General features: G+C 35.1%; 2 protein-coding genes across 9 annotated transcripts in view; one reads left to right on the top strand and one right to left on the bottom strand.

Annotated features, from left to right (window-relative positions):
• Positions 1–9841, top strand: part of LOC110839725 (lysophosphatidylserine lipase ABHD12) — a 21929-nt gene extending 12088 nt beyond the window's left edge. For 5 of the 6 annotated variants that reach the window (XM_022084189.2, XM_022084184.2, XM_022084187.2 and 2 more), the window contains 5 exons: positions 2131–2263; positions 2731–2848; positions 3351–3512; positions 4355–4482; positions 4831–9841. In XM_022084189.2, the coding sequence (XP_021939881.1) occupies positions 2131–2263; positions 2731–2848; positions 3351–3512; positions 4355–4482; positions 4831–4861 (572 nt within the window). In that variant the 3' untranslated portion in view covers positions 4862–9841. Of the gene's footprint in view, positions 1–2130; positions 2264–2730; positions 2849–3350; positions 3513–3654; positions 3763–4354; positions 4483–4830 lie in introns of those variants that run through there. The other variant, XR_002546604.2, reaches the window with a different exon arrangement.
• On the bottom strand, positions 8730–16205 carry Iyd (Iodotyrosine deiodinase). Of its 3 annotated transcripts, none has more exons than XM_022084192.2 (5): positions 15952–16205; positions 14462–14698; positions 13480–13605; positions 11670–11860; positions 8730–10921 (listed from the first exon to the last, which is right to left on the bottom strand). In XM_022084192.2, exons 1-5 carry the CDS (start codon positions 16100–16102, stop codon positions 10739–10741), a joined length of 888 nt encoding a protein of 295 aa, XP_021939884.1. In that variant the 5' UTR covers positions 16103–16205; the 3' UTR covers positions 8730–10738. The 3 variants fall into 3 exon arrangements, with proteins under 3 accessions (XP_021939884.1, XP_021939883.1, XP_021939885.1); XM_022084191.2 differs by having other exon boundaries at positions 14462–14701; positions 15952–16202; XM_022084193.2 differs by lacking the exon at positions 15952–16205 and adding an exon at positions 14851–14962 and having other exon boundaries at positions 14462–14701.

Genomic DNA, 16205 nt, shown 5'->3' with positions numbered 1-16205 from the left:
AGAACCCATAATATTTGCTGATGACACAAGCATCATAATTTCAAATAAAAATTTTGATGATTTCTGTTCAACATCAAACATAGTTCTGTCTCATATGAGTAAATGGTTTACTGCTAACAAGCTGGTCCTAAATCTAGATAAAACGAATATAATAAAATTTATAACAAATAACTCACCACAATGTGCTTTAAGTATTGGTTATAATGGGAAGTATATACAAGAGTCAATAAACACAAAATTCTTGGGTTTGCAAATTGATAATCACCTAAATTGGACTAATCATATTGATAAACTGATACCTAAGTTAAGTGGCGCATGTTACGCAGTTAGATCTCTGTTGCATGTCAGCAACACTGACACACTCAGATCAGTATATTTTGCCTATTTTCACTCTTTAATGAAATATGGAATAATTTTTTGGGGAAATTCATCAAACATCAAAAAGATATTCACTTTACAAAAGAAAATTGTTAGATTATTGGCTGGTGTAAAACCTAGGAATTCGTGTAGAAGTCTATTTAAGAGATCAGAAATCTTACCTCTTCCATGTGAATACATATTCTCATTAATGAATTTTATTGTAAATAACCAAGAACGCTTTCAAACTAATTCTGCTATACACCATGTCAACACAAGAAATAAAAATCAGCTTCATAGACCAATTGCCAACCTCTCATGTTTTCAGAAGAGTGCATATTATGCAGGGATCAAAATTTTCAACAGTGTACCATCTAATCTCTCAAGTCTTGTAAATAAAAAGGCACAATTTAAAACAGCATTGAAAAGATACTTAATTACACACTCCTTTTACTCTGTCGATGAATTCCTAATGTCTACAAGTAAGTCGTAATTTATCCTTTGTTTGTATTTTTGTGACATTTATATGACTTGTATTTGTATAACATGTATTGTATTATTATGACTTATTCTACATCCTATTGTCATCTGACTAACTTATGGATCCATGGAATGTAATAAAGATGTATGTATGTATTAATAATTACATCAGTTAATTTATTACATGGTTCTGTAGTGAGGAGTTCTATCACACATATTTGAAGTCTCTAGAGTTTTTAAATCTTTATTTTACCACACTTGATTAGAACAACATTAAAAATAATTGCATAACATGCCAGACTTAATTACATCCATTCTAGAAATTTTACATGGCTGTCATTTTTATTGCACTGTGCATCTACTTTCAGGTGATAAAATAAAATCTTTCTTAGAGATGGAAAATGTAAATTTTCTTCCATATTAATTCAAATAAAAAGACAAAACAGTAAAATTCAGTGTGATTTTATGTGTATATAATATTATTGAAAGATTCTCTGTATATTACCCTCACTTCATTTCAGAACTAACTTGGTGGTTCAGATCCCTTGAGGATCAGCTGTTCAGCTATTTAAGAAATTCTCCTACTTTTATGGATCCAAAAGATTCATTATCATGTTCACAAGAGCCTACTGATGGTCTTTGTCCTTAGACAGATGATCCAGTCTACATCCTTGCACCATATTTTTTTAAGGCTGCTTCACATCATGAACATACAGTGAATTCAAAGGGATAAAGCAGGCCACAACAACATCCCACCCCCCACTTAATGAGACATGGTCATTTTCTAATTTCATTTAGCAGACAGATTGGTACATTGGAATGCTGTATGACTTCCATTTGGGAGGTACCCATTGTGTTACCAGCTAACCTGAATGGGGTTTTGAGGTTGTCTATGTGTTTCCTCAGTCACTGAAGGTGAATTCTGTGGTAGTATTTTTAAATAGTCTATGACCACCCCTTTTAACATTCATGCCTACTCACTATTTGTGTCTCATTTGATATTAAATGTGTGTGATTGATATGGTGTCATTAAGTAACTTGTAAACTAATTTGCCCTTTAGCCTGTGCCCTTTCCAACTGACAGAAGTCAATGCCCTTTGTATGAACAAGTAGGTAGATGATGGCCAGGCAGACAAACAGATGACATGTGTATGGACAGACAAAGAGACAGCCATATTGTACTTGTAAGTCATTCAGGCTTAAAGCATAGGTCAGATTCCCATTGCTTGTATCTTTGATTATTTATTAGCACTTCTGTATTGTTACACTAATCAAGTTTGTTCCCTCCTTAAGGTTATGGTGATTCAAGTCCTGTTTCTCCTTCAGAAATGGGTGTAGTGAGTGATGGGAAATATGTGTTCAGCTGGGTTCAGGAAAGAGCAAAGGCATCTCCACTGTATGTGTGGGGTCATTCTCTTGGCACAGGGTAAGTACGGAGTGGGCTGTTTTCATTTGTGACTACATTGTGGGTTTTATTTGAATGTAAATTTGCACATTACTATGTAATTTGAAAGGTGGAATGTAAGTTTGATTCAGATATTGTAGTAAATAAGCGCCTTTCACAGTGATGCACTCGTGGAGGCACCTAGTGCAATGATACATTGTATGTCATAACAACTCTTGTAGTGTAGCCTGAAGCTCTTACCTTACTCTGGTCTTGCGTTCTTCTGAAGTGTTGGGCCATGTTTAGAATATTGCCCTGCAGTTACTTCTAAGAAAGTTGTTAGGGGAGAATAAGCCGGGGAATGGTGGTGACCAGAAATGAGACAGTGTGGAAACTTCTCTTGCATGTTTTCCATATTTAGTATTCCATGTGAAGTGTGATACTTGAGGCTATTCAAACAAGTTTTGCATGTGGATACGATGAATCTTATGCTTTTTCTTCCCTTTCAGTGTGTCTTCACATGCTTTGTCTTTGCTTGCCCAAGAAGGAAAGAAAGCAGATGGATTGATTCTGGAATCACCATTTAACAATCTTAGGGATGAGCTTAAGGAACATCCATTTTCAAAGGTTAGATAAATAGTTCTAAAAATGTGAATAACAATCATGTGGATGTTAGAGCAAACATTAGATTAATGTGTGCACACAACATTTAATTTTGAGAGGTGAGGCTGCCAACCTCAGCCTCTCAACTTTAATCTTCCTACATGTGGATGATTCTATGGTTATGGATATAACATACTTAATGGTTTTGCCTTACATTTTATATAAGTGCTCAGTGTTCACTGTTATACCTGTAAAAGTGGAAACTAATTTGGTCTTAGTAAGCAAACACTTTGGAGTAATATTTTAAAGATTTGTTTTACTATTATTCTTCCATTTATACTTAGGTCTCACAGAGGTCTCTTCCTTTGAGGTTTTACAGCCAAAATGTGTGCATTTCTTATTTTCCCCAAATGAGTTGAATGTGAAACAGAGACAGCGTGTCTGTTACACATTCTCTATTTTGCACGATGTGTGCGTATCAGTTAGAAACCATCCCAGTGAGGTAATGTGTCTCCCTCCTGATTAGCTGTACAGACAGTTGCCATGGTTTGAGTTCTTCTTTGTGGATCCTGTTGGAGAAAACCAGCTATTGTTTGAGACAGACAGACATTTGGGAAGTATCAAATCACCAGTCCTGATACTGCATGCTGAGGATGATATGGTTGTGCCGTTCCTGTTGGGGAAGAGGGTATGTATATATTTCATCAGTATTGTAATTTTGTGTTGTTACGTAGTATAAGTCTGTACTTTTACTGTACATGTTCTACAGATATTATTGTTCATCAGGAAATGTACTGTGCCATCAGCAATTTATGATTTCTTGGTTGTAGGGAGTGTTTGTTTCTCCATCTTAGATCTTCATGCTGTAACTTTCATAGTAATAAAGTTTGTCAGACTGAATATGTGCTTGCTTTGTGGAATTTGTGGTTCTCACAGTGGTGAGTATAAAGATCTTCTGGGCTGTAGTGACATGTAGTCTGGTAGAAGTTAACCAGCATTTCAGATGTTCTTGCTGCCTCCATCATCAGGGTGATGAGTAATCGCCCTGATGAGGTCATGTCTCTGAACCATTAATTCCTATTGTGAATTCACAGTGCAGGGTTTGGATTTGATGTATTTTCTTACAACAGTGTTCTTCTTTTGGTGCTTCCACAACCAATGTTGTAAAAATATGCCTGTTACCGTAACAAAGTTGTCTGGCCACATGTAACAGCTTTAGAACTGCTGGTTGGATTTTTATGATATTTATTATTGATGAGTCTTTTTCACGTTTGTTGACAGCATAGTTTTTGGTTAACATCTGATAACAGTAATGGACACTTTGCAGGAAACTTCCATACATTCCTTTGCACATCTGAAATGTGAAGTGTAACTCATCTGCCCTCACCTATTTTACACTATTTATAAGACAGCGTCACATTCGCATTCATGAATTAAAAATCCAGTTGGAATAATAGAGCAAACTTGTTGGAATTGTTGCACTGAGCTTACTTGTATTAATCTGTTTATATTATATGTTTACTTTCTTAGCTGTACAACACTGCCATTCAGATACGACCTAAAGATGCTGGCCGTGTTGAATTTGTTCCATTTGACAAGAATTATAAATATGGACATAAATACATCTACAAATCACCTGACCTGCCGCAAATTATTTTGTAAGTAATAAAATGGTTACTTATAAGTTAAATACAATAGAACCTATGTTCCAAAATATGATATAATAAATAAGATATCACATTATTTCAGTTAAATTTATTGTGAGAGAAACTGCAGCTTAGGTAATGTATGATAATTTTAGAGTTTGGCTGTAGGAGGCGAAAGACTTTTGTCTTTGATACATTGCTAAACTGAACTAAAAATATTTTCCATGAATCTGATCCCATATGAGGGTTTCTGTGCTATAAATGCGTCATAAGTTGTGAGTGGATACAGTGTGATCTTTCTGATGGCTTTCATGTGTTGATGAGGCTCACACTAAACTTATATTTTTATTTTTGTTACAGAAGATTTGTTATGCAGAAAAAGCTGGATTGATCAGTGATGATTGATAATACAAAATGAATATTTCAAGCGATTTACCTTGTTTGTGTGTACATTGTGAGAATGAAGTATTACATCATGCTGCTCTGGATGTGAACAGTAACAGGCCCGTGACATGATGATTTGAGCAGACTGCAGTACTGCCATTGGCCAGGATGGCAGGAATTGGAAACAGTTTGATGAAATGTGGTGACAGAGTGCAGAGTATTCCAAACACGTAAAAATTTACTTCACTGTATTAGTGTTATGTAAATCATATTCACTCTGGTGTTTGCTATTGTTATCATTTTTTGTATTTGAGATCTAAATTATAACATGTGTCCAGATTTGATGTGATACTGTTGTATCATTCCTTGTATAAAACTAAAGCCAAAGACTTCTCATATCCTTTTACTTGAGCTACATATCACCCCAGTGAATATTCTGATCTGGAAACTGAGAGCATGATTCTTATTTCAGGTTTAATATGAATTTAATTAATTTTAAGTGATACTGATCATTGTAGATATGGATCTTATATTTTGGTGTCTTGTAAGTTGTAAGTTTTAAGTATCTAGTGTTTCAGTTAAAATGATGTATGGCATGACTGTGAAACAGGTCACAGAAATAATTATTTGGCAAATTATGTGTTATTTGGTATTTACAAATGAAAATTCCTTTTTCATAGACATAAATTCTGTTCAGCACTATTACAGGACACAAAATTTGAGATAAATAAGATTTAATTTTTAGATAAGATGGCTGCAAGATTGACTAAGAAGAGCTGCATATATAATTAAATATGCAAAGAATGGATGTAGAAAAAACTCAGGAGGTTAGGCAACTATGGTATTAATAGGAAGAGAGAACATATGAATCCAAAATTTCTGATTCACTGTGTACCAGCTGGAAGACATGGGAGGAGGATACAAGAAACACAATAGGAAGGGGAATGTGTTAAGTGATGGAAGGAGAACATTTGAAGGAAGAAGACTGAAATGGTTGACAGTTACTAAATATGAGAATAGGCAACTATGAAAATGAGAAAATAAATTACACAACATTTTGACACCCTTCCTCATGCCACTATGAAGTTGTAAGGGAATGTGATGGTTCCATGCAGAAAGTCTCAGGTTTGAGACCAACCAGATCAAAGCCATCTTTTGCTGCAAGCTGTGTTTCCTCATCCATAGCAAAGTAAGGAACAAACTGTGTGTGTTAGGAATACCAGACCCCCATCACAGCTGCAGAAAGTCTAAAAGGGGAAGAAGTATGCTATAATAGAGAAATAAATATCCTGGAACTGCGTTCTTTTTAAGAGCAAATAGATTTTTGGCATAAATATAATTGGATTAGTGATTTTTTTACTCTTTTAGTTCTAGCCTTCTTTATTTTACAGAATAGAACCATATAATCTATTAACTGTATTTTTAAGTTTTATTTTATTGAAATTAAGTGTAGTGATATATATGTGCATTTTGTTTTCTACATCACAAAATTGAGAACAACATAACAGAAATTTTTCTAACTCTTTAGGCTTGTGACCACTATAATATTGTGATACTTATGCTGAGAATGTTTCTGACATGAAAATAACTTATGGAGATGTTTTTCTTTTCCTTAGTTTTGACCAAATATGAAACTTTTTTAAGAAGTATGCTACTTTGTCTTTCATTCTGATTCTGAAAAATTATACAATGTGTACCTGATATTTATGTTTTGATATCTGCATAATTAAGGATGTAATGTTTTTGAATTTTTGTAATGTGGTTAGAAGAAATGGTGAAACATCTGTAGTACTGTTTTCAAGAGGCCAAGAAAATAATTTTTTTAAAAAAAATTGGTAGTAAAGTGTAATATCCTTCTGGTAAAAATATCAGAGCCAATGTTATTGAGACAGTGAAATACTTGTGTGGTAAACACAAGTTTCTGAGTAATTTCTATTTTTTTGCATACATTGTGTCACAGAGTTGTGACTTCTGTATCATTACACAATTCTGCGAAGTTTGATTTTTGTAGATATTTTATAATGATAACAGACTCTTTTCAAAATATCTTTTACTGAATAGATTAGTGTTGCTATAATGCTTCAGACCTGTATTCTAGAAATACTCGGTTTGAATTGTCCCCATGTTACTGGCTATTCTTACTGATGAACCGTTACCGCTTAGTCTTTCAAGGTAAATACCATGAGGCTACGGGGAGGATATTTGTTAGTTTTGACAGTCATGCTCATTCTGCTGTATGCAATGACTGTTGATTGCTGTGAGTCACTCGTATGTGATATTTACATGTGGCTAAGTGTTCTAAAAGATTTTCTGTGTGTTGGGTGTGGATAAGTTTACACTACAGTGTTGTGTGAAAGGATTGCAAGAGCTGCAAAACTACTGAAATTGCAGCCATACAAACCATGTGTTCCAGTAGTATCTGGTATCTTATGATCCCAAGTAGAGTTTCTTATGTGAGGTTTGATTTTATTTGAACATACAAAATAATATTCTGGGGCATAGGCTGTTTGTCTTACAACAAAGTTATGTTAATATTGGATATTAACATTTTGGTATCCTATCAACATACCAGTTAACTTTATTAATAAGATTCTGAATAGTTCCTTTGATAACTCAAACCCTAGGAAACTTCTTCCTGAGTTATCCCTGGTTTTTCCTAGCAGACTAACACTTTGTGTAAGTTTTGTATAAAAGCACACAAAGCTGTAGAGGTAACTTATCCATGTCAATCAAAAAGGCATCTTCCACAACACTGAGTAATGTGAATATCACAAGGGAGTATATTATCATTTCCTGTTATCACTCGTGCTGAGTTGCAGCAACCAGCGCGTTGTTCACATGTGGTGGAAAGGGTGTGCTGTGTTCACAGCTGCCTAGTGGCCTAAGTGTATTAACCTCTGTTGTTGAAACAGAATGTTTAAATGATTAAAAATTACTGTCATGAAAGATCTTTGAAAACGTGATTGTTAAGCAGGAATAAAAGTAAACTCTCTGCAAGTACAGACAAAATGAAGAAGTATGTGAATGAAATGATGGTTATCAAAAGTGAGATTTTAAAACTGGGAAACATTCAGCAGTTGTACTAAAGAAGTTTCACTGTTTTGAGGAATATTGTGTTATGATCCTAGTTTGTTTAAGAGTTGTACCATTTCTAGTCCTGACATTTAGGTCCATATTAGGACCAGTGTTTTAGTACTGCTTTTGTTTACATTTAAGTATATATTTGTAGCCAACCCTTGTGATCACTCATCTAAGGATTCCTACCAAATATCTAAGTAGATCAAGTAACCTCCCATGTGTGAGAAGGCCAAGGTATGTCAGAGACTGTAGAGCCACAGATGATGATAATTTGTAGCCAAGATATGATTCCTAGTTTGTAGTTAGTAGAATTGATTGATAATGTTATAATGGTAAGAATGTTGTCTCTTCTTTTTGCTATTCTTGCATCAGACATATAGAGTTGGCACAGTTCTTGTCCTTCCACAAGCATACATATACATTATTTACTGTTTAAGCGTTAATTAGCCAATATTTTGCGGGATTTCAAGACAGTTTCTTCGTCTTTCTCCTCTTCCCCTGAACAGATTTACCTGTATTCAAGTGGCACCAAGGTTGAATTTTGGCTGGGTAATTATTTGTCCTGACAGGTTTTTTCTGTGGTTTCCCTCGTCCTTCCAAATTTTATACTTCTTGTCACATTTGACACTAAATATACATTCTCTCTGATTCTTTGAGCTTGATTTGTTTAGGGTTTTTAAGGCCTTATTTACATTTATTGCATAGAGATTCAATTTTTTTGTGTATTGTGTATGGAGCCATATTCTGTAATTTGTAAAACTACTGGTGTGTCATATGAATTAATAATGAAATATCCATAATTTCTTGAAACATTTATTTGTGTAAACATATGTAATCAGTTAAACAACAGGTCATGCTGACACATGGTCACTGTAATTTTAGCTCTCTTGGGGTTTTAAATAGAGCTGTTAATCAGTTAAAATGTTTAAGTGATTAATCAGGAAAATACTTGGTTAATATAAATGACATGAAAAATGCCAACTAATTTATTTGGAAGTAAGTAATGGACATATGATATAAAGTCTGAACTTGGACAAAATTTGTTCAGCATGTTTTCAAAATAGATGAGAGAGACAAGTGAATGGTTTCTTGCATCAACATAAGTTATAAGATTTTAAAATACAGAATTTTAATAAATTACGTAGCCATGGCCACACCACAAGATTGAGGTAAAATGCAGTGTTACCAGTTATGGGACCAGGGCAATGAGGCCCACACTCTTCTTTCAACAAATGACAATTGTCCTACATTGCCTAGTTTGTTGCATTAGTAGTAAATAAAAGGATGAAAGAAAATTAAAAACTGAAAAAAGCAGTTTATTATTATTTATTTAAGTTCTGTACATTATTTTAATGCTGATGTACCTTTGATGGTGTTGTCTGGTAACAGTGGGGAATCAGCCCAAGATTCAGTTTTGTGACCATGGCTTCAGTAGATTTATGTCATGAATAAACAATACAGCAAATTTTTGTGATATCTGAGGCCAACATTTTGCTTTTGGAATTTCAGAAATAAGTGGAATAATATAATGTCTACTAAATAATTAGCAGAAACAAATTTTGATTATAAAATTAATTGATCTTGACAGCTCTAGTTTCAAATACTGAAGATGCGGCACTGATCAAATTAAAGGCATTTTTCTAGAATTCCGGGTAGCAGCGCTGCTGTAATCACATACAATGCCAGAAATAATTATAGTATGGGCAGTTGGTACCCAGAACACATTACTTTTTAGTAATGATTTGTATGAGTCATTGAAGCATTTGATAACCATTAAGTGCAATAATATCATTAAATATCTCTTGTGAACGGTGCTGTTTGAACAACTGGTTCGTCCCAAATCTTGGTCCGTTATGTTAGGATTTGTGTAAATGTAGAGTAAAATGATGAAATAAAAACTGATAATTTACATGTATGTTTGTTAACAGCTGAGGCCAGATTCCTGGTTATTCCAAGTGCAGTCAGAATTGTTGTCACTTCTGCTGCATAATGATCTATAAAGGTTCTTATTTTACTTCACCTATATGCATTTAACCAGTTTGTGTTGTTGCTCTATTTTAACACTTATATTTACTTACCTATTTATCTTATCTGGTTTTAACATATCTACAGTTTTGCCGCCAGCATCGTCAGGTATGCCAGATTAGGCTTCAATGTTTACTTCTAAAACCTTTAGGTATAGCTGATCATTCCAGGATATTTCTGCTCAAATGTTTATATTGCAGTACCAGCTTTGTTTGTGTTTATTCTTTGTTGAAATTATTATTTTGGTGCCCTGCAGTTTTACTGATTTTTGGAACATTTAATCTTTATCTGATATCTGTTTTTTGATTGTTTTCACTTCTAACAGCAGTGAAGGTTATATAAATCTTATGTTTACTGCTTTTAGTCTTTTAAATGTCCCTAATGAAAAGTTTTGTGGAATGCAGCTTACGGACCTCTGTTGCTACCTTCTTTGCACAGCTGTGGTAGGTGAATCCTGGTCTAAAGTTACATTGTACAGAAATGTAATATTGTTAGGTCCCTCCAACAATTGCACCACATTGCTAAGATATTTATCATGCCACTGTTGTGTTGTATATTGAAACATTTCTCCAAATTTAGTTTTCTGGTAGTGCACTACTAGTTATACCAAAGTGTTTCCTGCTGTTGCATTGTGATCTAAATTATTATTTCATTATGGAAGTTTAAGTCTTTAATGAAAATACTGGGATTAAAAAAAAGTATTTCTGGCAATTTGTGATTGAGGTCACCAAAGTGTGATGTAAAATTGTTGAAGCTGTTGTCTGTTTCTCACAGCCTGAAATCATATTTCCACCAAAATGTCTTCGAGTGGTTTCCGTTTGAGGTCTGGTACCGTAGCGTCATTAGCTGGGTAGCCCACTGGCAGTAGCAGCGTGAGTTTCTCGGATACGGGCCTTCCAACCAGAGTTCGCAGAGCAGGCCCACAATTAAGTGGAGTGCTGGTCAAGGATACCAACCCAGCATACTGTAACCACAAATAATTAAGGTACTCGGTTGAAATTTATTTTAAAATTGATCATTTTCCTTCATATGCAAATACTGTACTGAAGGAAAGAAATTGAAAGTTATGAAACATTGTGCGGTACCAGAAAGTATGGTCACGTATTTGAGGAGAAAATGTTTTTCAGGGCTAAATAACATTTTCTCATAGTACATATTGCTTCTATACATAAATTATGGCCATGTGATCAATTAATATGATTGAATTTTTAAGATGGTGATGAAACTTTGGGTTCCATACAAACAAAGATTATTAGTTTGCTAAATGTCATAATACTGAAAAAACTCTAAAAATAACTGACAACAGTTCTTTCTGATAAGCTGCTGATCACTCATCTAGTCAATTTCTTCACTCAGGTTGAAATCAGAGTTGACTTTAATTACGAGTTATTTGCGTTGGAAAGCTATATTCATGCTGCAAGTGTCTGAAATAGTTCTGCTAAGCTTTGTGGGAGGAGGAGAGGTCAGACTAAGCCAGGTACCCTGGTCATCCAGGTTGGGGGTTGGTCGCAAGGCTAACAACCTCGCACCGTAAAAAGGAAGATGTTTCGAAAACTCAATCAAAGCCTCGGACAGACAGACATAACAATAGGACCGAATGGAAGAGGAGAATTGAGGAGGCCATGGACTGAATACGGACTGGAGAGCCATAGAAGAAGAAGAAGAAGAAGAAGCTTTGTGATTATGTAAGGTTACAGCGGTGAGCTGCTCACATGTATGGCTGCAATAAGGATGCCTGAAGCCAGGGAAACGCTCATCTCATTGTAGTAGTGGATGCGTTTAGTTCCATCTTCCTTATAACTGTACAACTGTTTAAATACGAGGATTAGGTACGGAGCATCTGTTAGGTATTCCTTGACCCAGGATGTCTTTAGAGGCTTCAAATCTGTGGTCCACTGGTCACCTGTAACACAGTTAATTTGTTTTACGTGATACATGTAATTTCTGCAGTCCTTACATCATAATATCATAATATTTAACGGTGGTTGGTAGGATTACCAGCTTTGAAGAGTAGTCGAGACATTGACATTTTTAATTAATTTACAAATATTGTAGGCTTGTACTGTATGAGATGATGGCAAATGTAAATTTTTTGTTAGGTGTAAGGTTAGAATATTTTGGTTCTTGTATAGTGGTCACTTTCATTTTATTTCTATGTCTAGACGACTAAGATTTAAAATTTTTCCGTAAAATAAAGTTCTTTATTTGGTATATACTGTAAATTATAAATTCTTATTAGTAACTGCATTCATTAGTGTTACAAAAGAACGTGCAGAATCCGTTATCTGATGTTCATTATAATAGTGATTAATGAAGAAAAAAGTGATAGTGGAACCACGGTTCCGGAGAATTTGACGTAAATATGTTTATACGGAAAGGAAGTTTATATATTGGTAGCTGAATGTAATGTAAAGTAATGTAAGGTAAGGTAAGGTAAAATAAAGTAATGTAAGGTAAGGTAAGGTAATATAATCTAAAGTAATGTAAGGTAAGGTAATGTAATGTAAGGTAAAATAAAGTAATATTTTATAGGTAACAACAATGCCGAGTAAACAGATGACGTTTCCTTAGTAACAAAAATGCCGAGTAAATAGATGTTCCTTAGGTAACCATTATTGTCGATTTGTTGATAAACAGATGAAGTTTCCTAGGTAACCATTGTTGTTTATTTGTTGATAAACATATGACGTTTCCTAGGTAACATAACAATGAAGTTACACTTTTTCGTAACACTTTTTGCCGAATGACACTAACCCTAAAATATAGACGTATTTACGTCAAAATTGTGCACATTAAACATTTATTGAAGCTGAAATTGCTGATGATGAAATGTACAATCATTTATTAAATACATCATAACTGGACATATTACTGAAAAATGGAAAATGTATGAACAGTCAGTGACAATAATATAATTCAAAAAATAATAATGATTTCAAATTCTTATTTATAATCATTCATCAGTTGTCAGTACTGAACTGAAGATATATTACATATTCATCATTCATTTACCTCCAGTTTTACATAAAATAAGTTGGAAAATGCGCTTGCAGATTTTAAATTTGTGAATTCTGACCTTTGTTTAATTATCTCAAAAACTGTGTGACTTATAGAAAAAAAGAGTACTGGGCACAAAATGTTTTTCATTTTTCTCCACAACTTACATTAATTACATTTCTAACCCTTATAAATATTTGAGATTCACACAGAAACACATGTCCATTGTTGTTATTGGAGGTTGGGCAAAATTAAAACGTATCAACAAATTTTAGTAAAATGCCATAGTATTATTTACATTTTCATAATTCTGCCAATTATGGTCTTAACTCAGACAGCATGCATAAATTATGATAATAATTTGCATCATAATCACCTCTTAACATTGTGATCATTTTTAGTCAAAAGATAATAGGTGGGGGGCTGGAGGGGCACACATAACACAGAAACAGCGTGTGTTGTGCCAGCCTGTTATTCCTTTCAGATGATGGCCTAATAATTACTAATGCCTCTGTTAGACCTCACCCATTCTCTTAATGTAGTTTGTGTATTCTTCTTCTTCAACAGTTTCCCTTACTTTCTTCTTCACCTCAGGGTCAGATATTACAACATATGTCCATGGTTCTGTATGGGCCCCACTGGGGGCTGTACCTGAAGGAAGAAGTGGTGTGATTAATCTTAAACTAATTCCAAGTACCAGACTGTCCAACATGCACAGCAGTAATATTTGCTTACAAAATGAATGTTGTTCACTCTAGCACCCATAGTATTCTTCTTTTAATAATGTACACATAATTTAAGCTTTAACTAAATACACTACAGCTTAGAGACTTACTATTTGTGGGGCCTGTAAATACTGAAATTATTTTCTTCAGGTACCTATAACGTAGGATTTGAGGTTTTCACGGCAGTGAGTTTGAAGTGAGTCTTCTGGGTTTTTGCGCTGTGTAGTCTGGTAGAACTTTACCGATTTTCAGAGGTTCATGCTGCCAGAAGGAGGAGGAGGCAGCGTGGACCTCTGAAACGTCGGTAAATTTCTACCAGACTACACTGCGCAAAAACCTAGAAGACAGTCATCTTCAAACCTATAACATATTTGAATGGTCATGCTAAAAATAAACAGTGATAAAATTCGGTGTTTTGCATCTTCAGTAACAAAGGTTTACTGAACATCGAAAGCAACTTTTTTATTCTCTATTGAAAAAGTCTGTCCATGCAGTTATACAAATAAATATCTTTAATTGTTATTAAAATAATTATTTCAACATTTTTTTATTGCTTTCACACAGATCATTCCAACATCCATCCAATTCCCTCCCAGTTCAATATTCACAGTTTTTCTGCCATATTCCATTTGATACTGTATGACCTCAGTTAGTTGATACATCATAAGATAGTGAAGGAATAACCAATCATCAGACAAACTTGTGCATCTCAGTAATAGGTATCTCAGAAAGAAACAAGATTTTGAGTGTGTAAGTGAATTACCAATTTTGGACTAACCTACCAGCAACCCTGATAATGTTGCGGATTACATCAGCTGGAACGGGATCAGAGCTGAAAAACCGGACTGTACGTCGAGTGCTCATAAAGTTATAGAATTCCATAGAGCGCCGGATTGTTTCTTCCACAGGCAAGCGTTTAAATTCAAGGGGCACATGCTCCAGATCCCATGGCAATGCACTTGTAAGGTCTAGATTCTGACCATCGTCTTCATCATATTCTTCCTCATCTGCAACCTCTGCTACTGTAACAAAAATTGGATATTCTTCTCAGTCATATTATGTATTGTGATAAGCGTTTTATGAATCTTGTTTTTTGTGCAACAGCTAATATAAAATAACAACGACAGATGTAAAATAAACAGAGCGTTTGGAAAATATGTGTGCTTCGTACTGCAGTACTCCCTTCTACGTCGCCGCAAATCTATGAAGCAAAAGATTTCGGGATGCAACTCATGAACTGCGTAGGCCGTTATCGATTTATGTCTCATTGCTCACGTACTGCGTCCGTACAACACATACCTAATGGACATTTCACTGCTGTCTTCAATGTAGCTGCTGGCAGCGTCGTTAAATAAAACAAATGAATAAATAATCATCCGATCTCCATCCAATCGAAAGTGCGTCGTTCGGCTCCTGACCCCTTGTAAGATTTGTGTGAGGAAAATATAATTTGGTGATTCAGCTGCCAATTACGATTATAATTTGATTGCGATCGTCCCCCTGGCGTTATTTAGAAATGTAATAACACACGAGAACTTAACGAGACTTCGGTGTCATCAGGCAATTAGAAACCGAATTCCAACTGCGGAACCCCGGGATGAATCCCATTGCAGCCCACACCGGATTTCTGGTAGGCAAAGTGGCAAGTTTTTCTCAGAATACTTCATTGTTTCCCTCTCAGTTATCATCACAGTTGTACTTCATATTCATTTACCAGTCAGTACATTTTACCATCATCGGTCCTCCACTGAAACTAATCCAACGCCTTACTACATAGGCTAAGGAATGATCATATAATTGACTGACTAATCTTAAGCAGTTGATAGCTATTCAGCTGGCCAAATTTCCTGCCTTTTATGGAACCCGAAGGTCCATCACGGTGTTCATGAAAGGTCACGTGTTCTAAACCGGTTAAATCCAGCCCACTTCTTCACACAGTACTTGTCTAAAACTCATTTTAATATTTTTTGTCATGTACTCATATGTCTCCGAGATTTTCAACAAACGTTTTGTGTTCATAATTCATTTTCCACATGTTTAATTCTTCTTGGGTATGATTTCTCTAACAATAATACGTGAAGAGTACCCTTCAAATTGTGGAGTTTTCCAGTGTATAAATTCCTCCAGTTCTCTTAGAGGCACACTTCATCTCTCTTGATTCCAAGTATTTTGAACATCTTCCAATATATTCAATTACGGTATTTCCTTGGTGCAAGAGACCTAATTTCACATCTATATAAAAAGACAGATAAAATGATGGGATTCAACGTACCTTCGTCGGGGGTCTTGTGGCTTTGTGCCCCTCTGGGTTTCGGGTTCCATGACACTGCACTGTTATACGCGAACCTGGCCCCCAGGTAGCAAAGTACGCCCGCTACAATGAATGGCCAATACTCGTTCACGAATGGCATATATGGCAGCATTGTTATTCCACCGACACTCACTTCACGTCTTCAAGCACACGCGACTAGCTCGTTACTGCTTGGGTTAGTTCCTCTTACTCACCCACGGCTGCAATGGACTACC

The sequence above is a fragment of the Zootermopsis nevadensis genome, unplaced genomic scaffold (genome assembly GCF_977971745.1).
Source record: "Zootermopsis nevadensis isolate Lab colony 2312 unplaced genomic scaffold, Znev_1.0 Znev_ptg000022l, whole genome shotgun sequence".
Taxonomy (NCBI): domain Eukaryota; kingdom Metazoa; phylum Arthropoda; class Insecta; order Blattodea; family Termopsidae; genus Zootermopsis; species Zootermopsis nevadensis.
This window is presented reverse-complemented; position numbering and strand designations above follow the sequence as displayed.